This window comes from Ciona intestinalis, chromosome 9 (genome assembly GCF_000224145.3).
Source record: "Ciona intestinalis chromosome 9, KH, whole genome shotgun sequence".
Classification (NCBI taxonomy): domain Eukaryota; kingdom Metazoa; phylum Chordata; class Ascidiacea; order Phlebobranchia; family Cionidae; genus Ciona; species Ciona intestinalis.
Genome location: NC_020174.2, coordinates 1,453,564 through 1,481,364, shown reverse-complemented (window position 1 = coordinate 1,481,364; position 27,801 = coordinate 1,453,564). Strand labels below are relative to the sequence as shown.

The following is a 27,801-nucleotide window of genomic DNA, read 5'->3' as shown; positions in this document are numbered from 1 at the left end:
CCTGCTACCTCTGTGTACATGCGTGTCATTAGCTAACAATGAACATTCATTATTACAACGTAAAAACAATTGCCCAGATAGTTGGTCAAATTTCAATTTGTTTAACTTCTTTCTTCGATGGAAATTTGAACAAAAACTTTGTTTAATAATTACAAGCGGCAACCAGGAAATAGCGCAGTACAATTTGATAGAAAATGAAACGGGAGTCGGAGTAGGAACGCACAACACATCACAGTCAACAGTGGTCATCACATTTGGTCGTCAAGTAAACAATTCATAGAATTTCACAAATTCTTTGTTCAAAACTGCATCTCAATTTTACACACAAGGTTTGGCAACTTTCTTCATTTATTCACATATTCATTTTATTTTCTCACAATTTCCCCAACACCATAAGGCACAGTGACACAGGCATTCAAGTAAACACAATACGCAAGCAAAGATCGGTTTAGAAGAATTGGAAATTAGTTAAAGGCAAGCTGAAACGAGATTTGTAGATTTTATTTCGGAACATTTGAAACTCATCATCTCACTTGAACTCTCGCAAGTCACAGAAGGAATTGTGACATCACAGGCAACCACACTACACGCATTTGTTCATAAGCACAATGCACAATCATACTTGTGGGCTTGGATGTGATTTAAGAACTCAACCAGATATCTAAAAAATAAAAACATAATCAAGTACATTATCATTGCAAAACTACTTTTAAAATATCAATACAAAGTATAAAGTAGACCTTTATAATAAAATGAGTGTACTCTTATAAACAAGACCAAAACACATGGTGTATTCAGAAACCACATGCTTCTTGTCAAGTTATAATATGGGTGACTTATTATTTCTACACTTAATACACATGGTGTATTTATATACCTCTTACTATTGAGTTAAAGCATTAGTTACTTCATCTATGCTCAAAGCAACAAGCAAAAAACTAACCATTCAAGCTTTGCTCTTCAGTTTTCGAATTTCTTTTGTCCCCCATAAAGCCAAACTTTTAGTTTTGCTCGTTTTCGAACGTCGTCCCTCAGTTAATAGCTCAGCGATGGAGGTTTTGCTGTCAATCAACTTCAACAACTGAGCTCCTGATGATGGTCCAAATGCAATGCAAAGATCTCTGTAAGTTGGAAGGTGTTATGCTAGATAAACATGTCATGTTTAATGGAAAATAAACAATACAGCCATTGGGTAATACTGTAATACTGAACCTAATATTGTAAAAGCTAAAGGAGTTTTCCTGTTTATGACGAATGAGCATAGTTATGTATATCTTTGAAGGAGTGGCGAGTGGGCTTATTTATGGTTGCCACTCTCATGCCCACAGTCGGGTGCTACAGATATTACAGTGTGTCGATAAGCAGACATTACTTTTGGTTGATTTGGTCATTATATAAAACCTTTTTAAACAAAAATATCCAAACAATCAAAAGTAAATTGAAACACTCGCTCACCCAATAAGTCCGGATGCTGCGGCCACCGTTCCCTCCGAATGATCTTCATCCTTGGCGATAACTTCAATGAACGAGAGGATAAACATGATGTGTTCGTTAACCAGCATAACATCAGCTGTGAAGGATAAACATTAAATTTCTATTTTATGTGGGTGAGGTACTTGTCAGAGGACCTAGAGTTAGTGACACATTTTTCCAATAACCCTAAAACGGAACTACTTCTACATATAGGTAAGCAAAGTCAGTGTCTGTTTACGAGTTACCAGGTTTGCAACTTTGTGGGTGATGTTTTTTGTATGACTGAAAATTTAGACAACTTATTAGTGACCACTGGGTTGAAGCAACACGCATTGCTGACCCTGTAATTATTAAACCCAAACACACCATCCCCAAAAAGACCAGACATTCCCACTGTCGAGTGTATGTAATGATAATCCACATAACTCACGACTTATTTCTTTTTCATTATCTCCCTTCAATCCTTGAATAATTCCAGTGAAAGCTTCCAAACAACTTTCCCTCAGTTCATTGAGGTAATCAACCATGTCATAATCCGTCTGTTATGTCATATTCAAATGGAAATAATTAAAAAAAGGATACTTAAGCCGAAAAATGGGGCATTGTAAAATATATTTACTTTATATTTTAACAACTTTAGTTACTGTTACATTCACTGATTTAATTTGTAAATGAGGCTTGGACACAAAAGTCCTCTTTTTTAGGATGTAGAAGATATAACAGGGCAATGTAATTTACTTTTGCTTTTGACTTTTATATAGACATTTAACACAGAGCTAACCAATTCTGACTTTATGTGTATGAGCACAGGCGAGGACAACTGACATACCAGAAGCCAGATAGAATTATAACCAATATGAAAACTAACACTTTTAATTCTAACAGCCCACCCTCCATTTTACCTTATCAACTTGTGCACTCGCAGCTTGTTGTAATGTTTGTAAAACAATCGGCAAATAGTTCCTGAAGTCTCCACCGATCGCGAGCGCAATATCTCCGAACACGGACAAGATGTGTGGCTTCACGCTACGGTGCACACCAGCGTCAGATAAGTTGGTTAATAGAATGCCCATTATTTCATCACAATATGGCAATATTGGTCGGTTAACAGCTCGACAAATATCTCCAACAACACCAACTGCTGCGATGCATACCTATAGAAATATTTTAAAATAATAAGGTCGAATGTTATGTATGATTGGCTGATAATGTGAACTTATGCCTGCTGCCAGGTTATATTATCAGTGTCTTCTTTTACAACAGACATACATTGTATATTCATACACTTCATGCTCACCGTCAAGGTATAAAATAGGTGTCTTCCTATACGGAAAACACACATGGTGCTATTATATCAACACCTCATGCTCATTGCCACTATAAAATGTTATAAAATGGATTCTTATAAACCATACAGCAACAGGCTTATCAAACCAAACCTAACATTATAATAATATAAACATTATAACATACCTGATACTCAGCTTTATTCTGCAGCCCTGCCATCAAATATTCCTTGAATGCATCCATGTAGTTTAAAAACTTGGTGCCAACAACTATATTGTGATGTAACAAGTGAATATTTTGTTACACAATAACAATTATTAACTATTAACTTACCCTCAACCAGTGTACCAACAGCCATCAAAGCATCTTCCTGCACACCACCAGAACCACTGGACTTAAGCATTTGAATAAGAGATGACATCACGTTGTCAGATATATCTAAGTATATGAATGCAATAATAGCTACTTATCGCTTCAGTTAGCTCTGCCATAGTATACAAGTTAAAGAGTTTTTTTTTTCTAGAGGGCAAAAAGGAAAATATACATTTTATCCCATTTTTACCATTTGTTCCAACTCCTATATTTAAGAGACAACAAAAGATAAAACTAGAGTTTTTTTGCACTGATAAGGCACAACAAATTCAATAGTAATTTATATATAGAAAGAAATTGGTTTACTTTCAATATGTTCTTCCTTAACTTTCCTCAAGACACTTTGTAGAGTTGCGCAAAGTAACGATTGTAAATCATTATAATGAGATCTGTCACTTGTGGATTGAATGTGAGTCTGGTTAATACAACAACAATTAAATGGTAAAATGCACAAGAAAGATATAATGTACTTTATACACACGTCACCCCAATTTTTACAACGGGTTGACTTCAGATTACTGTTGAACTTGTCGGTTTTACAATTTAAAAACAGATTTTCTTATGCTGTGTTTATACAAACAAGCAGAGCCAAAGTACCTTGTAATAAATAATGATGTTCCCTATGTTTAACAACTGTGAGTGTAACTGTATCTTAATAATGTCACCACAGGTTTAAATAAAAATTAAACAAAACATGACATCTATTGACTTATTGATCACAACCTCATGTAGGACACCACGTACCTCCATAAGTAGCAATGCTTGTATTCTCTGCATGATAACGGTTGTGGTTTGCAAGACAACTTCATAGCAATCTTTGGGACTGTTTTTAATCATTTCCATAATTGCTTCGTAAGCTGCGTTTCGTAGATTGTTCTGGTGCCCATCAGACCTGTGAGGTAACAGTTCGATTATGACATCATGAATGTGAATTAAACTGATTTACTCTCACATGGCGGGGCACAAAGTTACATTTGTGGGTTATTATTGGTTTGACCTTTTTCATTTATTGTATGACAGACATTTGACAACCCATCAGCGACTACAAAGTTAAAGTAGTGGCCATTAGGCTGTTTGAGTTACCTGTCAGTGGTTTGTAGAAGTTTAGCAAGTATTTTATCGTAAACACCGGACATTGAGTAAGTCTCTGGATCTTCATCAGTGATTTCTGCAGCTTCGTATGCAGATTCAGCAAGCGAGGAGAATGCCTGGGGTGATATTGATATTATGAAGCAAGCAATTGCTGCTACACTTTTAGATAGATTTAATGGACTGATACACATACAAGTTTATATTAATTGAAGGCGCCATACATTGGCAATTGCAGGGGAGGTAATAATGGATGCGCAACCATTTGACAAATAATTCGCTTCATTATATGATTGTAATCTATTTTATTCTGTATATTAGTAAGGTTCTATGGTACAAAATGTAGATCTTATATTAGGGTCTGTGTTCAAAATAGCCTCTCGCAATCAAATAGTGAAGAAATAATTGATAAAAAGTCACCACTGCATGGTGTTTAGGGTAGAAGTAATGTTATAACCAACGCAGAACCCACCCAGCAAATGTTGGCAGCCACACGAGGTTCACTGTTTAAACTTTCAACCATCGCAGATAACAACGGCATCAAGTATTCTTCTTTCAATGCAGCTTCAGGAATCAATTCACAGATTCTGTCAAAAGTACAGTTGTTGCTTATTGTCAAATAATTACATGATTGTCTTTTTATACACCTCATTCCCATTGTCCATTTATAACATAAGTGTTTTCTTACACCAAACACACATTGTGTATTCAAAAACCTCATGCTCACGGTCAAGTTATAACACAAGCATCTTCCTATACAACAGATACACATGGTGTATTCATAGATAAACCTTATGCTCAATGTCAAGTTATAACATGAATATCACTGTTATTTTAACTATCCAGCCCACAACAAACAAGCTACACTCATAGCCTCAACTCAACTCTTCCTTCCAACACAAACAAAAAACATCAACTGTTCCCACCTTCCAATAGCCCAAGCTGTAGTGTCCCTCACCACCACACTTTCATCAGATAGAAGGTTAATAAAGGTTGCCATCCCATCAAGGGCAATGCTCTTTACTTTATCAGTGGACGGACCTTCTAATATGGAACCTGGGGTGCGAAAATAGGGTTGGAATATTATTACGCATATTTTAGAAACAATTATTTTTAAATTACTTTCTACCCTATTTATACACATCATCACCATACTGTGATAATATCCTTTTTGAAATGATTTTTTGTAAGAGACAGCTTATAAGACTGCCAACTATGTATGTCGTTATCTTGCAATAGAAATACCATAAGCTCACCAAATGCCATGACGGCTGCATCTCTCATTCTCCAGTTTGGATCTTGAATTTTAGAACTGATGAATGGAACAACCTGTGATGTGAACATTATTAGCACTTTAGAGATCGCGATTCATTTTAAAAATTTATCTGCCTTATATTACTGAAAATAAATATGTAGGACTTCTTTGATTGCTGACCATGCCACAAGGAAGATTATATAATAAGTTGAAGAAGTAAGGTAATTGTAACAGCATGATTAGGTTGAGCTACATACACATGGGCGTAAGTAATGTTAGGAGTTTTTGTGGTGACACCAGCCTTTGTAAAATGGATCAGAACAATACAAAGTTTAGCACTTCAGTTTGAAGCCTTAAAACTTTAACACTTTTGTTATGGGTTCATACAAACAAGCTGAGTCAAAGTATATTGCCAAATTAATCAATGAGGTTCCCTATGTTTAAATACTGTAACCTAGACCCCAGATTTTGGTAACAACTTAATGTTATGCGACGCATACAGCTGGGCAACTTACCAATGGTAAAACATCATCCTCACATAAGGTGGCAAGCAACATGAGACAAACACCTGCGGCTTTGGATGGATTCCAATCATCTTCATCATCCAGTTCTTCCTGGGTGGAAATTTTACAAAGTAAGGTTTAATGATAATTTACCTTGTTAGTTATTAATGTTAGTTATTAGTTTAACACATGACACACCGAGGAAGGGGTGTATACATAATAATAGAGACCATATTTTATAAGTGCCGGTATTCAGTGAGACACACATGAAACCTGGCTTGTAGGTCTACCACCTCAAAACCCTAGCATTCTTTGAGGCAGTTTATAAACACTTAAAAAATAGATTATTTTGTAAGGGTGAGGTATTCAGTGAGGCACAACTGACACTTAAGATATAGAAGTAGGCCTATTACCGATTACTTAAACACCCAAGGTGCTACCAGCTACTTCTCATTTAGGCAGATTATAAACAATCTAAAATATAAATTGTATTCTGAAAGAGAGGTATGTTAAATAAGTCATACCAATTTATGACCTTATTGGTTATTACAGTTTATATCAACTGTACATTAACCAAACCAACCTACCTGCTTAGCAAGTAGTTCAACAAGAATAGGTATAAGGTACTGCAGAGCTCCTTTAGCATAAAACTTGCTTATATTCTCCGGTGGTCTCCCAGCTTCACATGCCTGTGTAAATAATTCAATAAACAGACCACGAAATTCACTGCAGCATACTCTACGAATTTCCATGAAAAATTTAAATTTTATTTTTGTGTATTAAATGTAAAATCCTCAGCTAAACGGTTGGATTATAAAATACTTATTGTTAAGTTTTTATACAACTTAGGAAAGTTTAAATAACTAATTGTAAGGAATATTTGACCTCTGTAAGCTCAATAGCAAGATCCATCTCCTCCTCACAAACATTCGACCAGAATTCGATTCCTTGCAGAACGACGTCGTCATCAGTTGATTTCATTGCTTCCACTGTGATCTATGATGTCATAATCATATTACAATAATGTCAGTGTTTCTAGTAAAGGACAGGTTAGACAGAGACTATTTGTATCCTGACATATACTTATAAAAATATTAGTAAGCCTATCAATACAAATAAAAACTAAAGTAAATATTTTTCTGATAGAAGGCGGAAGGGGGCAAATGTAGTACATATCAGGTTCCCTGATGTGCATTGCTGTAGGGTCCAGTTAATATAAAATAAAGTAGAGTAGAAGTTTAAAAGTACTTACAGCAAATAATGCAGGGCCCATATAAGCTTCCATGTATTTGTAATAGAGAGACATAATCTTCACCATACATTGCAATGCAACTACCTTGATCTGGAATGCACAATAGTACTTACAAGTTACAGCAGCTTAAATATTATATGACAGCAAAGTAATACTGGTGATTGTGTATTTATGTTTAGTTTATATTTTAAACACTTCACAGTTTAAGTATATTTTATTCCGGGATTATTTTTTTTAAACACAGCAATAACAATTCAAAGTGAAATCTTATAAATATTTATTGTTTAAACATGTTTTACTATGGAATTAGCAAACTACAAAACTACAAGACATATTATATTATTATAAACAACTGATAGAACTGTCAAATACTTTTTGATGAAAATCAATCATTTGATTCACCTTTGTATATTCCACTTGTGTGGCTTCACATATAACTTGCATGATAAAGTTTCGTTCATTCTAAAAATAAAAACAAAATAATTTAAATATAGAGCATTCTGTTAAGAAAATGTGTTGCTATAATCCCGTGTAATATGATATGGTTAAAAAGATAAGATGCCACTGCCACCACTTTACCCTATTTTCAGCTTTTATTAAGTAGCCAGAGCATGCAGAAGCGTAATGAAACTCTTATTGTGAAAAGGTAGGGAAAATATCATGGCATTCTTTTTACATAACCTTAACTTCCAGGGCAGAGTGTTACCATTTCCAGTGGTAACTCATTCTACATTAAATATATTTATTTTATGAGACTGCTTGAAAGAGAATGAGCTAATGGTAACGAAATAATGTGGCGCCTACTATGCCTTGTATCTACTTTGCTTCTGTTACATTTAAATGTGATGTCATATGTTCGATTATTACATCACACAACATTGTACAAACCTGATGATCAAAATTTTCTTTGGTGAACTCGAGTGTATTAAGCATTGCATTGGTTGCTGCAAGTTTTACGTTGTCGTTCGTTTCATCTTTCCTCATCCCTTGCACGATTGCTGTTAGAATATCGTTGGAGTGTCCCATCAGGTGCTCAGGGTCCTTGTGGTCAAAAACACAAAAGTTGTTTTATAAAAGTTTTAATTTATATATCCAGTGTAATTTTGTTTTTTGTTGTAAGTTTAATGAGAAAATTTGTATTTTTTCCAAAATTCCCAGAGTTAATGGTACAATCCTGATACATACAGGATAATAGCCTGAAGCTTCATTCTCTTGATGTAAAATAACTTAACAGGTGTTACCTTCTTTTATTTTACATTGTAGTTTCTAGGCCACAATGAACAGTCAAATGCATCAAACCTAAAATGCGAGGTTGAAATACTGAATATGCTTACCATATCTGAACACATGTATCCGATTGTTTCCAAAGCTGCTTCTCTTAGTTGGGCACTTGATTCATTATTTGTGACACTCATTACCAAGTGAGATATCAACTCCTGTATGTTTAATATGCATTTTTACATGGATAACTTGCAAAGGTGTTAAACTTATGAAACACTAGGGAGGCAGTAATAGTTAAACAGGGAAGAAAATCATGTCCAACTAGTAAAAAAATGTTACATTATTGGTAAACGTACCAATCGCAATATTTACTGATTAAAGCAGCAAATTCTAGACTAGCATGCCACCCTGCCACACAAAGTTGGCTCTTGGCATCTGTGATAACTTACATGTGTTGATGCAATAACCTTAACAAAAACATACACACCTGCCACTGACCAAGTGGTATTTCAGCGCAAGCAATACCGGCGATTACTTGTGCTGCGGAGGATGGTCGTGTTACTTCTGTACCAAGTGCTTGTATCACCTGTGTAATAAGTTTAATTAATCTGGGTGTAAGGCTTCAAACCCAGAATCCCAATCCCAGGTCCCATAGCTTGCCTTAATGTAGGACCTCGGCCAAATAGATAATCAATAACAACAATGGTGGCAACACAATTATATTCAACAATGGTACATCATGTTAACCTAATAGTTAAATTAGTTTGGTGATACTTTAATACAACATTATGACACAAACTGTCAGTTAAGCTTTTCCTTTTATGGAAGCATATAGTTTAGTGCTACCTATGTAACATGTCATGACCAGAGTGCAAGTGTGGGTGTTTAATCTGACGCTTACAACTAATCATCCATTCTTCACTCCATACAATACACAGACCCATTATGAGTCACTATGCGCGTATTTAGTGCATGGTTTATATCATACTTATACACACAATACAAATCATTTAACAAGGGAATGTATATTAAAGAACTTATGTAATATTAACCAAATATGCCATTGAACTAAAAAGCAGACCATTAAAGCTGTACAGTGTACAGTCATAGCATAGGTAAATTTATAGCAGAAAATGGGGTCATTGTCAAAAACCTGTAGTTGTGAATGGTGATTTTGTTAAATTGACCTGAATGGTTTAACTATTATACATTACTGAAAAATAAGCTCAGTAATTAAGTAATGCATATCAGAATATGTTCTTTGTTAAGTAACTTTGAAAACTTGCGATTTTAAATATAACTCACCAAGTTCTTAATATTAGATCGAGCGGATTCTTCCAAAGACAACCAGCGCTGTTGATGTTGTTGCTTCACTGAACTATCTTTGGATGTTAAGTAATTTTTGATCTAAGATAAAAGTGACAGGTTGTAAAAAATAGGCTAGCCATGCAAATACAGTAAAAGGTGTAGTTGCAGAAGTCCTAGCTATGCTTACAATCTAGCTGTGAACCAAAGTCAGCTTATAGTGACCAAAAGGATATCATATGGTTATGAAGGATTAGAACAAAACATTTGTCAACCCATCTTAGTATTTGGGCGGTAAAACAATTGTTATATTACCTTTTAAAGTTAAAAGCAAAACAAAAAAACTAAAGACGCTAATTGGTAAATGCTTTTCTAAATGCAACTGGGAATTTTAAAAGCTGGAAATGTAGATTTTCCTTTATTAACTGACTATGATCCATCATTTATATACCTGTAAACCAGCAGCCATGCGAGCCACATCTGACTTGGTAGTATCAGCGAGTATGCTACACAACTGCACCAGGAATTCAGATAAATTTGTCTTTGCTGCTTCTTCCAAATAACTTTGAGATGCAATGAGCTCAGCTTGGTCTGAACAGTAAGTGAAAAGGTTACACTACAACATTACACTCACTTTAATACATCATAGCTAATTATATTTAAACTTACTCATTCAACTTATAAGGAAAATGAGTAAGAATCACATACACCACACAAAATACGTTAATTTAAATTAACTATATATATATATATATAAATATGTTAACTATAATAAAGCTATTATGGGCCACCTATTATGTATATCAATATTTTGATGTCATATTGTTTAACCATGTCAAAACTTACAGAATGGAATACTACGTAGGTACACAAAACATATATGAAGGTTTTTAATGGATATACACCTGGCAGCAACAAGTTATACATAACATATTTGTTAATATTTAACAATATTCTGAGTGTAACATTTTTGCTTAAATATGATATCGTCCCTGAAAGAGCAAATATTGTAAAGTGACAATAAATTAACTAGACCTATACTGGTTGTATTTAAAAACAACAAAAATCACACCATGGGAACAATACACATACCTGTTGAAACAGTCTTCTCCAATACACGAACGAGGTTCATAATGAATTGTTGGGCTACTTCTGCCATTCCTTTATATTTTAAACAAAAACTTTAAGAACAACAATGAGCTATGAGCACTCTAAAAATATTTTGGTATTTGGGAAAATAATTTAATAAATGTTTCGAAACTTTCTGGTCCACAATAATTTAACTAACTGGTTATGTAGATGGCAGTATGATGCATCTTCTAACATGGCCATATGCCCACTTTTTAGAATTTCATGTTAAACTGAACTACTCAAAAGTACGAAATATGTATCTTTTAGACATCTTAAGTTAGTACCACGACGCGGCACTTTTCCACGGCATTGGTTAATAACTCACGGCAATTGTCTAAAATTGATATAGTTACAACAGCGGAGAATTAAATCGTGTCACCTTGGTTATCCAATCGCCAATATAAAAGAAAAAAGATTTACAACAAAAACTTAAAAAGTAGCCCAGCCAAATTTTATGAAATTTGAATTTTAGTTATAACTAAAATTATAATTTGTTACTGAATAATGTTGTGTTATTGTATGTTAATGGGTTATCATGTAAGGAATGTCTTACATCACTAATTGGAAAACAGTTTACCATTGAAAGAAAAAGCCATGAACATAATGAATACAAATTCAAAAATCAAGCAGAAAAAGTTTCCAATCAACACAATATTGACCCATGTTTATTTCAATTCTATTTGGGCAAAGCATCCCAATATTTTTATGTCAGTTACACCTGCCCAGTCCCACTAATTAACTTAATATTTCGTAACGTGTTTATTTGCTATAACCAATGTGAGTTTATACATTCATAGATAATGCAACTGTGTCGTTTAAAATGTGTTATCAATTGCTGCGATGACGTCATCGACCAGCTGATTATAACTCGCATAACAGGCATTATATCCAGTCTGCAAAGTATGGCAGGTACACGAGTGACTTTTTTACCACATTTTGGTTATGCACGCTATAATTCACATTATATTAACTAGGATTTCCCAATGTGGCTTGTAAATGCAAGCCTTTTTTGCTGATGGCACGCGCGCGTACATGAAAAGTAACCGTCCTGCACAAGCAAGATCTCGTGATGAACTGCCATATTTTGCAGAATTTCTTTTTTAAACATAGAATTGTCCCAATGTTCAGGAGTGAAAGGGAAAATTTTACAAGTAATTTTTCTTTGCATTTATTAAAAGAAAACAGAAAAAAATAAAGAGGCAATAGGCTACCTCTTAAAAAGTAGTTCTATAAAGAAAACGAAACACAGCAGCTTTTTCTATTAATATTTGAGCCATGAATGTAACAAAACAAGGATTATACACATTAGATTTAAACCCTAACGCCTAACCCCACACTCGTCCTAATATAAGTTATAACAAAATTATCCGTCACCGTGACAAAGTGGTTAGCACGCCTGCCGGTATCCCAGAGGTAATCGGTTCAAGGCTCGTCGCTGCTACCATTGTGGCCATATGTGTCCTTGGGCAAGACACTTTGCTTCAGCCCAGTGGTCACTAACGGGTTGTCCAAATTGTCCACGATTTCGCGCATTTTCAAAGTTAATTTTCGACACGAACGCCCGAGTTTAAAAAAAAATTATACAGCGAGTCAGGAAGACATAAGGAACATTTTGAGACCAAAATTTTCACTGGTCACCAGCGGCAGTATTACCCAAATTATCAGACATAAACAAAAAAAGGAAAAAATGCCCCAAAAAATATTCGCCCACGAACATACATGGTAACTCGTAAGCTGGCATGAGTTGTGTGAAACAGAACACTCGTGTTATAACGACTGTCGTTCTCCGGCCACGCGGAGGTAAAGTAAGTTACATTGATTCATTTATTTATGAGCTGAAACGAACGGGTAGCATACACAACAAAGCTTTTATTTAGTCTACTTGTACAAATAAACTTATTTACAGTAAATACAAAGGTCTCAAAATCACATTTCTAAAGTTTGTACTTCAGGAAGAATATTTACATTTGACCTGTCAAACTTTAAACCTGTTGAACCACGCCAGTCTTTTCGGCAAACCAAAATCGGCGGGAAATAGTTTGTCATTTTAAAAAACTATTCCGATTTTTGTCGACAACATGAAATTGCTAAAAAAACAAATATGAACAAGTTATAACAAGTTATATACAAAACAATCGTTTCATACAAAATAGTATTAAAAAATCAAACTGTTTTAACGTATAAATTGATAACACTTATAGTAAATAGTATTATTAAATAAATAAAACAATAATTTTTAATAAGTATAAGTAAATGAAAGGTCGATGTATATAAATTTACATGTTTAAGTTTATTGTAAAAATTTTACAATAAAATGTATTTTAAACAGCTTGAATTACTTTGTAATTTACGATACGCTTGACTTCCGATGTTCAATTTGTTATTTTGATTCGCAGGAATCAAAGTAAGTTTAAATGTTGTTTACTATATAGGTGCGAAATAACAACAGCCTGAAGACAAAGGCGTTTTAAAATGACTTCTACAGCTGCATTGCAAATCACCATATGGATTACTTTGACCTTGGTTGTCATCGTGAACGGACAGACGTGTACGTGCGATCTTACAGGAGGTGTATGTGAAGTGAATTGTTGCTGTGACGTTGATTGCACGTCGGCAGATATTGCTACGTTTAGTCGGTGTATAGACACGTCGTATGTATTGAACAATCAGAAATGTGTCGTGGATCAAGTAGTTTTTGTGAACAGTATAAGCAGCACTGTGCAGACTCATCAAAACGGATTATTTTGCATCGAAACGGATAACTTTGCGGAGCGAAACAATTATATCAACCCACTGTGTGCAACGAGTAACACTTGCTTCAACTTTTATACCCCAACTTTCACATATGAAACCTCAGCTACAGCAACAACCTTGTCTACCACAGCCTACTACACATCTGGAGATACAATTGACACAATTTACACTGGAAATGTGACCGGACTTTTCAAGATACCAGTTCCATCTGTATCAAATTTGTGTCAGGAATCTTCTCCAGTTGAATATCTGATCAATCAAAGGGGTTCATGTGTTCAGTCAATCATAGATTTATCTATAGAATGCACTACTAATCCTTCATTGTCAGCTTCTTCTTATTTTGCAGGTTTCAAAATTGCTCCAACACGGTCTGCATTCCTGCTAGCAATCAATTCAAGCATATTTGATGACCCAAGTCTTTTGGACATCAATGAAACCTGCATTGGGGTTACTTCAAATTGCAGCTCACTTCCTTCCTATGATACTGGTTTACTTCAGTGTTTAAATGCTGTAACCTCTGCACAATATAGCTTCACTGTTAATGGAACAGGTGGAATAACCGCAGTTGATGTTACGATAACTTTAGCCAACTTAGCTTCAACTAGTTTACCTCTAGCTCAAGATTTTGGGGTAAGTTTTGCTTCTTTAACAACCTCTAGCACTGTAACAACAGCAAGAAGTGGAAACCCAGGGTACATTGTTGGAAAACCAGTAATTTCAGCATTGTATGAAGCTGTCAATCAAACTGTCTCTATGAGTTCTGACCCCAATGTTGGGTTCACTTTGGTCCAACCTGATTCAACTGGTTTATGCAGTAATGTTGCACGAACACCTATTCTGTTTGGGCAGGATTTATCTACAGGTTGCAGGATAACATACACATCAAGTACCCCATGTGATGATATACAACAACTTGCTTTACGTGTTTTAAATAGAGCAACTTTTACAACGAATTCCAACCTTTATGTTGCAGCATTTGGTAATTCAGATATTCAAAGTCTTATTCAGGATATAACGACTCAAGATTGGGTTTTGGTGCAAGAGACTGCACCAGGTGCTCTGACTGGAACAGTAGCTAATGGCTGTAACGGTATTCTGCTTGGTGCCCATTATCAAATCTTATATGCAAATGCTGGATCTATTTCAAATCCTCAAGCCAAAATTATTGGTGTAAGGTATTCATACGATACAAGTCAAACTCTAACATTTGTATGTTTATCCCCGAATTGTGATACGAGAACACAATCAATAGAAATCAAAAACTCAGTTACGTTTCTTGATGTTTCTGAAACCCCAACTACAATATTTAAACAGCGACCCACGATTCAAGCTAAACTACCGAATGATTTCTTTTTTCCGTTTAAAAACTCTGCAACTTCTAACTTGAGTCTCAACAAGTTATTCTTAACATTATTAAGTGTGTTTTTGTGCTTTTTGTTCAGGTAAAATCAGCAAATTATGAGTGTTTAATCTTTAATGTTATGGTTTTATGGTAAAATTTTTTAAAAACTGATTTAAAATTATTGGTATATTATATATATATCTTTAATTTGTGCTGCACAAAAACAGTGACTAAAGATGATAATTATTAAATACACACTTCTTCTGTACATTGTTGTAAGTTAGACCACTGTACCTTTTATCACTTAGTTCATATATCGCTTTTTATAACATGTGTGCTTCCAGAATTAGCTCGCTTATTCCAAAAATTTATATTTTTTTACTTAGAGTTGTGTGCAAAATATTAGTGGCTCAGGTTTGGTGTGTGTGTGCTGTTTAATATGGACCACTTCAATCAAATGAAAAGGAAACTCAGGAAGTCGGTGTCAAGTCCATTGATTGGAAGTGGAAGATGTATCGCTGTGTTCACAAGTGGCGGTGACTCACAAGGTGAATAGAGGAGAAATGTATACACACCTTTGGACTTTTCTATATTCTCTTGTGCACTTATTCTAATTTAAACAAGCTTGACAAAGACAAATATAATCACTAAACACTTATAAATTATACTAATAAGTTTATCAAAGTTAGCTATTTAAATTTACAGTTAAATCAAACAGTTGTGTATAATGGCTTTTTTAGTCTATATATTAAGAGTTAAAATACCAACTACCCATTTTTGTACTTCTTCATTAATAATGCTATCTTCAGTTTGTTCAGTAAATTTTAAAAAATGTACCAACGCGTTACATGAATAATTAATCATAATTTCGGTTTCCTATGACGTAGGAATGAATGCTGCTGTTCGTGCTATAGTTCGAATGGGAATCACTTGTGGGGCGAAGGTTTATCTTATTCATGAGGTATGAATACATATTATTGTAATTACTGTTCCAAGGGTGATCTACAATTAAGATACAAATTATATTGGAAATTCCAAAACTATGCAATGGTGCAGTTTTGTGATTTTGTCATTTAAATTATAAATAAAAATACAGTTCAAATAAGACATTTGAAATTTAACCCATTATCACACACATATAATATACAAAGGGTTCCATGCCATACCATGACACTTTTTACATTGAAAACAAACATAATGATTGGTTTATTCCACCAGGGGTACCAAGGCATGGTTGATGGTGGGGAGAATATTGTTGAGGCAGCATGGGACGATGTATCAGGAATCCTACAAATGGTAACTAAGTTGTACTTTATTACTGTTGTGAATTTGTTAAATGCGTAAAAGACAATCTTGTATCTCAATGGTGAGCATGAATTGTATAAATGCACCATGTATGTATGGTATACAAGAAAACACCCATGTTTTAACTTGACTGTGAGTTTAAGGCATTCATGTTAGTTATAACTTATAAGACAGAGGTGTTATGTTATATTTCCATAATCCTACACGTATTCATATACCATTCATTTTTTAGGGTAAATTGTGACATTGACAGTGCCAGTGAAAATGCGTCTACATGATAATCCCTTCATAAACTCAATAATCGCAAGCTTTATATTGACTTTCAATTCATATTACCGGCTTATATTTACCATCTGCTGGCAATCTCTATCCGCTTATGTTAATTTGCCTTAATTTAAAGTATCTATAAAATATTCTGTAAAAATATCTGTAAAATATTCTGTAAAAATATCTGTAAAATATATCGGTAAAAAATATCAATATCTGTATCAGCAGAAAAATTGGTATCAGTCGGTCTGTAATATTTTCCTTATTGATCCACCACGTAGGGTGGAACTGTCATTGGAAGCGCTCGTTGTAAAGATTTCCGTGAGAGGGAAGGAAGATTAAAAGCAGCATTCAACCTTGTTACGTTAGGAATCACAAATATTTGTGCTATTGGTAATTTTACTTTTGTTTTTAAACTCACTTTGTGTTGAATTAATCTGATTCATTTATGTATCTCACAATTCACTGTATTTAATGACAGCTGGGAATAATTCTATTATTTTTCTGTTTAATGACAAACCTAATACCTATTGAAATAAGTGAGGCGATTGGAACCATGTGTGCTTCCCCCATGTTAGCAGTTATGGTTATTCTCTTACATATGTACCAATTGCTTCCTAGTTACATATTGAATGAATGTAGCTTATTTATCCTCGCAGGCCGGGGCAACCATATTTGGTTGTTCTGTTTCACACACCTTGTGTCTGCTGATGTGTTATAACTTATTTAATTTGTGATTGATTATTTTTGTAATTTGTAGCTGACATTTTAGACAACCCATAAGGTACCATTGGATTTAAAGCAATTGCTGTTAAGTTTTTTTGCCTAAGGCCACAATATGCCTATAATGGAGAATGGTATCAGCGTTTATCCTTAATCTCCTATAGGCCTACTCATTGCTAGGAGCAGACACACTAACCACTTTGTTCTGGCGCCTATGTTATTGAAGTAATAACATAGTAGCTTCTTAATGACGGCCCACTTAATTACAAGGTGGAGACGGAAGTCTTACAGGAGCTAATTTGTTTCGTGAAGAATGGTCCAGTTTGTTGCAGGAGTTAGTTGAAACTGGGAAGATTAACCAAGAACAAGCCACCATTCACAGCCATTTAAATATAGTTGGATTGGTATGTAATATATCTGTGAAACATAAGCTGCATTATAAATCTAGTAAAATGTTTCTGGAAAATTTTTTTTGGCATATCTACATTTTAATGTGAATTTTTATAAAGGCATAAACTAGTGCCAAAATAAAAAAATAAATATGCTAATGGGGCTGTTTTACAATTGTATACTTGTGGCAGAAAGACTAAAACAAATTACTTGGCTTTATTTGCCCTCTTGTACATGTTTATGATGTTTATGCTACAATTTATTAATCTTTTTAAGGATAATACCATCTTTTTACACCTGTGCAGTTATATGGACCATTCTACATAATAGGTAATTATTACATTATGTATATGTGTGTTGTTTTCTAGGTTGGATCTATTGACAATGACTTTTGTGGGACAGACATGACAATAGGTGCTGATAGTGCTTTGCATCGGATAGTTGAATGTGTCGATGCCATCACCACAACAGCTGTTAGTCATCAGCGAGCATTTGTCCTTGAGGTGAGACAGTGAACTTCATGACTTATTTATAACTTCCTCATGCATTAACTTTACATGGTGATTTATACATAGCATATGATGCAGTATTCATGCAATGTAAATGTAAAACAGGTAATCTATATGAAATAGTATTGACAATTCTGTAACATTTTGAAACGTTTAGATCCTGTGAGACTTTTGTAGTTGTTAACAATTTTACATAAAACTGTTTAATGCTCATTATGTTTTGGGACACATCTGTGTCCTTTTCACAGCGCACCTGTCTTCTGCATCAAACATTTTAAGAGACCCCTGCCTAAAGGTCATAACTCATGTTCTAATCTAATCTTAAGCCAGATTAGGCTCATTATCTCAACCCCAGACTGTTTTCATATGTCTGAAAGAAACTTACCTCCTGTTGTGCTCCTGGTGTGCCCTTTTCGCTTCCTTTGTTTACAGCATTGAAAAAAAAAACAGAATTAAGCAGCAAAAACTACTGTACTCAGGTGATGGGCCGACACTGTGGTTACCTTGCTTTGGTAACAGGCTTAGCTTGTGGAGCTGACTGGATATTCATACCAGAACACCCACCTGCTGATGGATGGGAAGAAAAGATGTGCGGCAAGTTAAACAATGTAAGTGATATATCATGGTATGAGACATGGGTATCAACTATCAAACTATGTTATAGACATGGCTTTGCTACTTCATTTTTCTTCACTATCTATAATCTATACTGATTGATTTAACTCATTAATGCAGTGTAAAATTATCATAAGAGGCTGTCCACCCTGCCATTAAAGAATGTTATTTAATCTCTGTAATGAAAATCATATTGTTCAAAAATGGTAGAAACAATGGCAGGGCCATGTTGTAGTTACAATATTATTTGTACTATAAGAAATAACATAAGAATGTAAAATATTGGCAAAGCAACAGTTAATATACATTCATGCATTTTATTAGATTAGGCTGTTGTATGTAGCAACGAATCTGTTAATTCAGAAGTAATGTAATTGAAATAACCAATTAACCTTGGCAAAGTAATGCATTAGTGGTTGTTAATGCAATGACTTTAACCAGGCGAGGTCTTGGGGGAACAGACTGAATGTGGTGATTGTATCCGAAGGTGCCATCGACTGTCACGGAAACGCTATCACCTCTCAGCAAGTTAAGGAAGTGATTTGTAAACGCCTTGACCTTGATACGAGGATAACTGTGTTGGGTGAGTGGGGTGTGGTATGTGCCGTGTCAATGCGTGGCAAGTGCCATGGTATGTGTCAAGTGCCGTGGTAAGTGACTTGTCAATTTTATGACCCTTGTCAGATAATAACAAAATACAGCAATCCACTATACAATATTGCTTTCACTGGTTTTGAATTCATATGTTAAGCAATGATAAATTGAACACATCAACAAGCATGAAATATACCTATTACTTTCATACTTAATAATAAAAAAATTATAAAGAAATGAAAGACTTTTTTTATTGCATGTCAGAGATAAAATAGTATTTTGGATTTTAATTTAAAAAATATCATAAAAAATCTTTTGTACTGTAGTACGTGATATATTCATGTTTCAACCAACGCATGTTTTACGTAATGTTATTTTAATATAGCCACACCTTATAAAGTGATGTGTCTCATGTCTAAACAGGAAGCACTTAGCAATACAACCATGCAAAAGTTTCTTCTCTTTCCCTTGCATAAATTATTTAAGTTTCCATTATTTAACGATTAAAATAAAAAAAATGATGAATAATTTATTACTTTAATGTTTTTTAATCAATCAAGAATCAATTGAAGCAAATATACTTAATGCCAGGTCTTTTTAAAATACTTGGTGGTAGGTCTTTATTTGAAATATAATTTAATTAAAACAAACAAACTGTTAAAAGGACAGAAAATATTGCATATGCTTGAAAAAAGTGTACATTTTAAAGTTTAGGAATATGTGTAAATAAAACATTCAATAAATTGTATATTATTTACAATTTCCAATAAGAATGACAACCTGAATACATGTATTTTTTTTTAAATCACAGTTTATATTTTTCTGCAGTATTTATACTTTAAAAGTAATAACATACATGTATACCAGGTCATGTACAACGTGGTGGCTCCCCCAGTGCGTTTGATCGTTTGCTTGGAACAAGAATGGGAGCGGAAGCGGTTCTTGCTCTTCTTGAAGCAACTCCTGAAACACCAGCATACGTTGTTTCTTTGGATGGAAATCAAGCTGTGCGCGTTCCCTTAATGGAGTGTGTGGAAAAGGTGGGTTGTGTTGATGCTTGGAGCTTGTTTATATTTGGCGTGATGGCAATCATCTATAAAGGATTTGAATGTGTGAAAAAAATCACCCAAAAATCAACAAAAACAACTGTTCGATGAAAAAAGATCTATATGGTCTCTACATGCTCCTTGTATTGGTTGAATGTTTTGTAATAGATGTTAGAGGCAGGCGAGCTAACCACTTTGCCACAGTGGAGAATTTGTTTTAAATTAGTGTCTCACTAAGTGTGATTGCATTTGAAACATTTATATAGAAAATTTTTCTGCTTAATGAATTTCACTGACTTCACTTATACACAAACCTTATCTACTTGTATAGTACATTAGGTTTATTAACCCTGCTGTGGCGTATGGTTTAAAACTTGTTGTTACTGATTTTACATCATGTTGTCAACAAAATAATTGCTTAATTGAAAAAACTCAACATTAACTACATTCCAGACCAAGGAAGTGACAAAAGCTTTGGCTGAGAAAGATTTTGATCGAGCAGCAAGTCTTAGAGGAAGGTAAATATGGCTGTGTTTAGTGTAAATAAAATACGGACAAATCTTACCACATAATCATAACCATATGGATCCATTGTCATATGTATTCTTTACCATGGTGGCCAAACCTGGACTGACAGCTTATGCAAGCCCTCACTGGAGTTTTCTGCACTAAATTAGTAAATATTAAAGTTTTTAAGCTGCATTTGTTTAATAGAATTACTTATTTTACTAATCCCTGCCTACCTTGCACTTTAACAGTATTTTCAATATTTTTTTTTTTAGGACATTTCAAGGAAATTTAGAGATTTATAAAAAGCTTGGTGCAATGTCCAAAGCAAAGGAAGAAGCTACAAAGATATTGGAGGTAATGTATGTTGTAGCATGCTGGTAGTATGTAGGCTTTAATTTAAGCATTATAGTCAGTATGCAGGTATAAATAGGGCTAATGCATTAGATTGGTAAAGGGAAGTTACTAACATGAATTAATCAGTAGTACATAAATTAATATTTCAAAAATATCACTTTTTTGACTGTAATACCTTTTGTGTTTCTGTTTAAAATGCATAGTTTTTATTAAAAATATAGCAATACTTAAAATTACTATCATAGAATTACAATTACCAAGTTGAATTAGAGGTTATATAAATATTTGTGCGTGTGCAAAATATATGACTAGATTTTTATTGGTATTTTGAGTTCTAAAGGCATTACACAATGTTATCCTAGATATTGTTAAAATTTAAAAATTGTGGCGCCTATGGTTTAACTTAAAAACAAATTATCAATGTTCATGCATGTTACCACCTTGTTACTTGAACTACTGAGATATGATTTCAAGTTTTTAAAGCAAATTTCAAGGCATGGTTTTCATTCTATTAAAAGCAAGGTTCTATAATGCACAGTGTTCCAATGGATTTGGGTTTAGGTCAGAGTAAGTCCATTACCCAGTCCATACCGAGGCACGATGTTCATGCATTGCCAATTGCTGTGATATGGATGTCTTATCTTCAAATTCCTATCTTGTTCAATAACCTTGCATATCGCACTAACAACCGTTGTATGAATTACAGTTAACTAGTGAAGGATATGAACAAAGTTGTTCTATAGTAAGTTTTGCATGCAGTAGATGCAACCCTTTGCATGAATCCTAATGCTGCAAATGCAACTCTTGAAATTCACTGTGGCATTTAGCAAATGCCACCATAAAGTTAAAGTCTGTCGTACATTATTGCTAAACATGTGAACAGAATTGGTTGGTGGCCACTTTTAGAACCACACAACTTTAATGCCACAGACTTTTCTAGTGAATTTCGAGAGTGAAAATGATTCTGCAAAAAACATAAAACTGTTCCAATAACATCAAAAATTGATACATTCCACAACTCATGCTGCATTTCAAACTGTTTGGTTGATTCATTTAGGTAATTTACTCCAAAACTCAGAAAATCAACAAAGTAAAATTATCAATCAACTTATGTTTCCTCGCTGGTTAATTCTGTGTAATTTCCAAAATAATCAGAATAAAATGTGGAGATCTTTAATTATTGCAACTAATGCTTCTGCTTCATAGATGAGTATTGCTGTGTCACAATAGTTCTTTATTATCTAACTCAGCATTCATAAATAGACATGTTTTAAAGTCATATTGGCTATAGTATACGCATTAACAATTGGTAAAGGATCACAATCTTTTAGTTGTAATTAAAACTCAACTCAAAATATAACAACTATTTGGAGATATTTGGTTTCGTAGTGTTTCTGTCCAAATATGAACAACACAGTTATAGTCATGTCAAGAAATTAGAATATTGTACCTGACTAGCTATTTTTTATATAAAAGATATATTTTCTCTCTCTGCTCTCTGGTAATATGACTACCAGGCAAGAGTTGCATGTCATAAATGATTCCGTACCGTACAAACACAAAAAATACATAAATGATTTAGTATAATATGTAACAATAACCACAATACCTTTCCTCAACCAACCACTAACTGGCAATAAATTATTCATTAAACAGAAACCATATAATGTTGCCATCATGAATGTTGGGGCACCAGCTGCTGGCATGAATGCTGCAGTTCGATCAGCTGTGAGAACTTGTCTCTATAATGGATACAAAGCATTAGTGGTTCATAATGGATATGAAGGTCTTGCAAATGACATGGTAATTAACTTAAATATTTGCAATATACGTTTATATTTTGTAATAATTTTAAGATACTTGAATGGCCGGGTAAAACAATTAATATAATACAGGCTTGTGGTGACCCGCCACATGTGTGCGTCAAACCATTCGTTCGTTATTTCTGTATAAATATTATGTCTCATATTCACTTCAGGCTAAACATTTAATTTAATAACTTTAATTCAATATTACCAGGTGGAAACATACACTTGGAAATGTGTCGCAAACTTTGTGGCTGCTGGTGGCTCAAAACTTGGAACAAAAAGGTGGGCTATGTTCCTTCTAATACTGTGTTTAACTATTAAAATCTAGCCAAGTTTAGTCTTGACAACAGGTCCATATAGCGCTACAGTGTGGGAATGTTTTACATTCATTATAATTAATATAGCAGTGTATGTGCATTGATGCTGTTACACTGTGTATGCTTCTATAGTTTCAGTAAAGTTACATGAAAATATAATACATTGTTTTATAATTTATTAAATATAATGCATGGTGGTCGACAACTCTGACAGAAATGCCAGATCACCTGGTGTACCTCGCTATATAACCTCAACTTTGCCCCTTTATATTAGAAACATAATGTAAATAATAATCTTGTTGAAACTTTTCTCTTCAGCTCCATATGTGATTTCTATTATATTAATTACATTTCTATGTTTCCAGGACCCTTCCCTCTCAATGCGGTTTTGATAAAATATCTGAAATAATCAACAAGAGGAATATTCATGGCATTATCTGCATTGGTGGTTTTGAGGTATTCTAACTTAATGTTTAATTAGTTATTCTTAGTGATAAAAGGTCTGTTATACAAGTTACATCCAATATCTTTATATTAGCCAGATTTATATAAAGAATAACTGGTCTTTCAACATAGTATGAGCTTTTGTGTTTAAAAGGTTGTTCTACATGCAGCATTAACTTCCTCTTTTACATCTAGTTTAAATATTCAAGATATTTTTGACTGTAAAAGTTAACTTTTATCAAAACCTGTGGCAAACCAGGCAGTCCAGGGTGCCATGGAATTTGAGGAGGGTCGTAAAAACTACCCAGAGTTACAAATTCCCCTTGTGTGTATCCCATGCACAGTGTCAAACAATATACCGGGCTCCGACCTTTCTATTGGGACAGATACGGCCTTAAATATGATAGTAGAGGTACATGTGGTGCACTATGTGCTAAGCGTGCACTGTGTGCTTTGTGCTGATTCTGGTATCTGTGCACCTTGTGCTTATTGTGCACTCTTATTGTGCTATTTACTGTGCACCTTACAGCTCTTTTTGATATATCTAACTGTAGCATGGCTTTATCAGCTTGGGGTTTTAAAGTTTTTAAAACCTTTTTGATTTTTCTGTTTGTTAAAATGATGGCGACATAATGTGGAAAAATCAGTTATTCAAAATTATTCTTAATCAAGTATGTTAAAGCTTCACTGTTAAGTCTGTGGTTGGCCAAAGTACTTTTCATGCTCAGTATACCCACCACATTACCCCTCATTTAATGATAGGCATACCATGGATCATTAGAAATAAAAGAAGCATCGCAAGCATACCCCGCACTACAAATACCCTTGATAGTGGTGCCTGCCACTTTGTCAAATAACGTTCCAGGGACAGATATTTCCATTGGAAGTGACACGGGCCTTAACAGTGTCTGTGAGGTGAAAATATTTTTATTTCAACAAAAATGAAACGTAATTGGTATAAATTAAACAATGAATCCACCTGGTTAGATGTATGTGACTGGCTGGCCAAAGCTTACATATTAACTACATAACTTTAAATTATTCAAAGTTTTCTGGATATAAAAATTACCAAACTGAGTCCCAGTCTTAACAATATATCATTTACTTTTTATTGGCCTTATTATGTTTATATATAAGTTCTAATCTCTGTTCTATATTCATGTTATATGATGTCCATGCATGGTTAGAATGCTGTATTTAATTTTTATGGTGTACAAGAAATAATAATCCTGAAACAAGCCAGCATGCTGATTTACATGTTGTTTACTGTTGTTCTTATTTTAAATGTGAATTAACTTTATGTTGCACTGCTGTTGGAACAATGAGGCATGCACTGCACTTAATAGATTATATTCATAAGTTTATCCCTTACTTTTTATAGCAACCCTATATTGGCCATATACCATAGAGATAGTACCACATAACACATTATATTCTGCATATTGTTCAATGTTGTTCTACAAAAAACTCTAGCCTTCAATAACAGTATATAAGTTAATAGATGATGTATGGACCAGAAAATCTATTTACTTATATATTACTTTATTCCTAATAGCAACAACAGCAAAAAAATCAATGATAATTCCTGAACATAGATTGTAAAATAGCATTGTGAAATGTAAAATAAGAAAATTTCGTTTAATGGGATCACCAAACAGCTACACATATATTCTGTTGTTCCATATCTCTAATTAAAATGTAATAACTTTGTCCATTAAAGACATGCGACAGAATAAAGATGTCGGCCAGTGGAACGAAACGTCGAACCTTTGTCCTTGAAACAATGGGAGGGTATTGTGGTTACCTAGCAACCATGTCCGGGCTCGCTGCAGGTGCGGATGCAGCTTACATCTTCGAGGAGGAATTTACCATCAAGGATCTTCAAGTTGGTTGGATGTGATATAAACCTTGTACTCACTGTCCGGTTATATCTTCTTATATTATCTTCCTATATAGAAGACATACAGAGAAGTGGTATTTGTACACCGTATGCTCACCGCCAATATATAACATAAGTGACACAGATGGTTGATTCAAACACCTTATGACTGCTGAAGTGCTGAGTTATAACGTGAATGTCTTTTTTTACATCATACACATACGGTGTATTCATACACCTCATGCTCACTGTCAAGTTATAACATGGGTGTCTTATTATACACCATACATACAAGGTGTATTCATACACCTCATGCTCACTGACGTGTTATAACCTGGGTACACATGATGTGGAATTCACCCAACACTCACTGTTACAACATACATTCAACCCAATCTTAAACCTTTCCCAGAAAAACATCTATCATCTCCGTAACAAGATGAAAGGAAAGATCCAGCGAGGTTTAATCCTCAGAAACGAAAAAGCAAACGATAATTTCTCCACTGATTTTGTGCATAGACTTTATGCTGAAGAAGGAAAGAATGTGTTTGATTGTAGGGTTAACGTTCTTGGGCATATGCAACAGGTTTGGAGGAGTTTTGATGTAAATTTTATATTTTTTTTTAATCTTGGGTAAAGTTTATTACTTGGTATATGAGAAGAAGTTTAGGCTAAGGTATTGTGCATAAAATTTTATACATCAGCTTATTCCCTCACTTAGTACTTATGTTGCACTAATGCCTACCAGATTATAATGGCCTATAGTAAAACAAACACAAATCAGTTTTTGCATAGAATATATTGTATGTACTAACTATTACCCACAGTAACATACATGGTAACTCTTCAAGTGGGCACAAGGTGTATGAAGCAGGACATTCATTTTAATTTCTACATTGTCCTGCCACTTCATTATTAATAAGTTACATCTATTCATTACAGGGTGGGGTCCCTTCACCATTTGATAGAAACTATGCCACAAAATCTGCGGCAAAAGCTGCTTTCTGGATTCTTGATAAGATTGAAAACAACCTTGTGGATGGTGAGTAGAACGCAACTGGCACAGCGGTTAACATATCTGTCTAGAACCGAGAGGTTACATGTTCAAAGGCTTGAAATTGCTACCTTTGTAAGCGTATGTGTCCAACTAAAGATTATTTGTTGCAACCTAGTAGTCCCAAATGGATTTTTTATTCATACATTCAATTTAATAGCGATGTGTTGTACAGGAAAGGTAGTCTGTAATTCACAAGATTCTGTCGTTCTGCTTGGAATGAGACGACGACAAATGCTTTTCCAGCCAGTTGAAGATTTGAAAGCAGACACAGACTTCAAGTAAGATGTATTTAAATAGTTTATATTTGGAAGATTTGGGAAACCTTCCAATCATGTCCTACATTGCTACAATGGTAAGGACCACAGTATAGGAAGATAATGAACCTGTAAATGGCCTTGTGCTTTTTGTTATAAGAGGGTACAGGGTTGAAAGCTTAATGCTTATCAAATTACCATCATAGTTGGTGTGTGTCGCAAGACAAAGAACAAAATTGCTCCAATCCAGTGCTCACTAATACGGTGTTCCAAGGACGTAGACAATAAAAAAATCAAGCATGTCTTAAAGGGATCATCCACCTGCACTACTTAACGCTAAAACTCCTTTGTTCTAGGCACAGAATTCCCAATCAGCAATGGTGGATGCAAATTCGACCTTTGCTTCGTATCATGGCACACTACCAAGATGAAACTGCCGTTTATGAATCTGATGTTTAATTTGCACGGATTTTATCTTCCCCTATATTGTTCTTCCTTAATTAAACAAAACGTCTCATCCTTCAGACTGCTTACAACATTATACACTGTAATTTAAATGCGTTTCACGGTTTGTTTGATCTTAAGTTTTAAATGAAAAACATGATATTGTAAACTACGTGGTGTTGCATTGTACCTTTAAATTTAGGTATATTTATAGATTGTGCTAGGGCGTCTGTAAGTTATAACATGGTTGTTTTATTGTCCTTATGGCAGAAAATTATGAGTTACGAAATCATTGTTCTAA

The 27,801-nt window shown here is 34.3% G+C and overlaps 3 protein-coding genes across 8 annotated transcripts; 2 read left to right on the top strand and 1 right to left on the bottom strand.

The window, feature by feature from the left end:
* Positions 1-79: 79 nt before the first annotated feature.
* Positions 80-10,970, bottom strand: LOC100184801 (importin subunit beta-1-like). The gene is made up of 24 exons (XM_009861267.3): positions 10,850-10,970; positions 10,209-10,348; positions 9,758-9,859; positions 8,940-9,038; positions 8,566-8,667; positions 8,120-8,272; positions 7,634-7,693; positions 7,232-7,321; positions 6,865-6,975; positions 6,567-6,668; positions 5,992-6,090; positions 5,478-5,550; positions 5,148-5,277; positions 4,694-4,808; positions 4,216-4,340; positions 3,877-4,024; positions 3,439-3,547; positions 3,094-3,198; positions 2,947-3,029; positions 2,376-2,627; positions 1,904-2,012; positions 1,456-1,570; positions 944-1,121; positions 80-661 (listed from the first exon to the last, which is right to left on the bottom strand). The coding sequence occupies exons 1-23, from the start codon at positions 10,914-10,916 to the stop codon at positions 947-949; spliced, it is 2,664 nt and encodes an 887-aa protein (XP_009859569.1). The 5' UTR covers positions 10,917-10,970; the 3' UTR covers positions 80-661; positions 944-946.
* Positions 10,971-13,241: 2,271 nt separating this feature from the next.
* On the top strand, positions 13,242-15,371 carry LOC101242920 (tectonic-3-like). The gene has a single exon (XM_004226442.4). It carries the CDS (start codon positions 13,361-13,363, stop codon positions 15,086-15,088), a length of 1,728 nt encoding a protein of 575 aa, XP_004226490.1. The 5' UTR covers positions 13,242-13,360; the 3' UTR covers positions 15,089-15,371.
* Positions 15,345-27,672, top strand: LOC100187197 (ATP-dependent 6-phosphofructokinase, muscle type). 6 transcript variants are annotated; one of them, XM_018813214.2, is made up of 22 exons: positions 15,345-15,532; positions 15,872-15,945; positions 16,203-16,280; positions 16,838-16,949; positions 17,550-17,683; positions 18,038-18,172; positions 18,658-18,786; positions 19,235-19,376; positions 20,255-20,427; positions 20,887-20,951; positions 21,216-21,297; positions 22,004-22,039; positions 22,954-23,100; positions 23,317-23,387; positions 23,788-23,878; positions 24,126-24,278; positions 24,629-24,781; positions 25,587-25,751; positions 26,158-26,331; positions 26,688-26,787; positions 26,975-27,080; positions 27,413-27,672. In XM_018813214.2, the coding sequence occupies exons 1-22, from the start codon at positions 15,424-15,426 to the stop codon at positions 27,513-27,515; spliced, it is 2,532 nt and encodes an 843-aa protein (XP_018668759.1). In that variant the 5' UTR covers positions 15,345-15,423; the 3' UTR covers positions 27,516-27,672. The 6 variants fall into 6 exon arrangements, with proteins under 6 accessions (XP_018668759.1, XP_018668760.1, XP_009859568.1 ...); XM_018813215.2 differs by lacking the exon at positions 22,004-22,039; XM_009861266.3 differs by lacking the exon at positions 24,126-24,278.
* Positions 27,673-27,801: the final 129 nt, after the last annotated feature.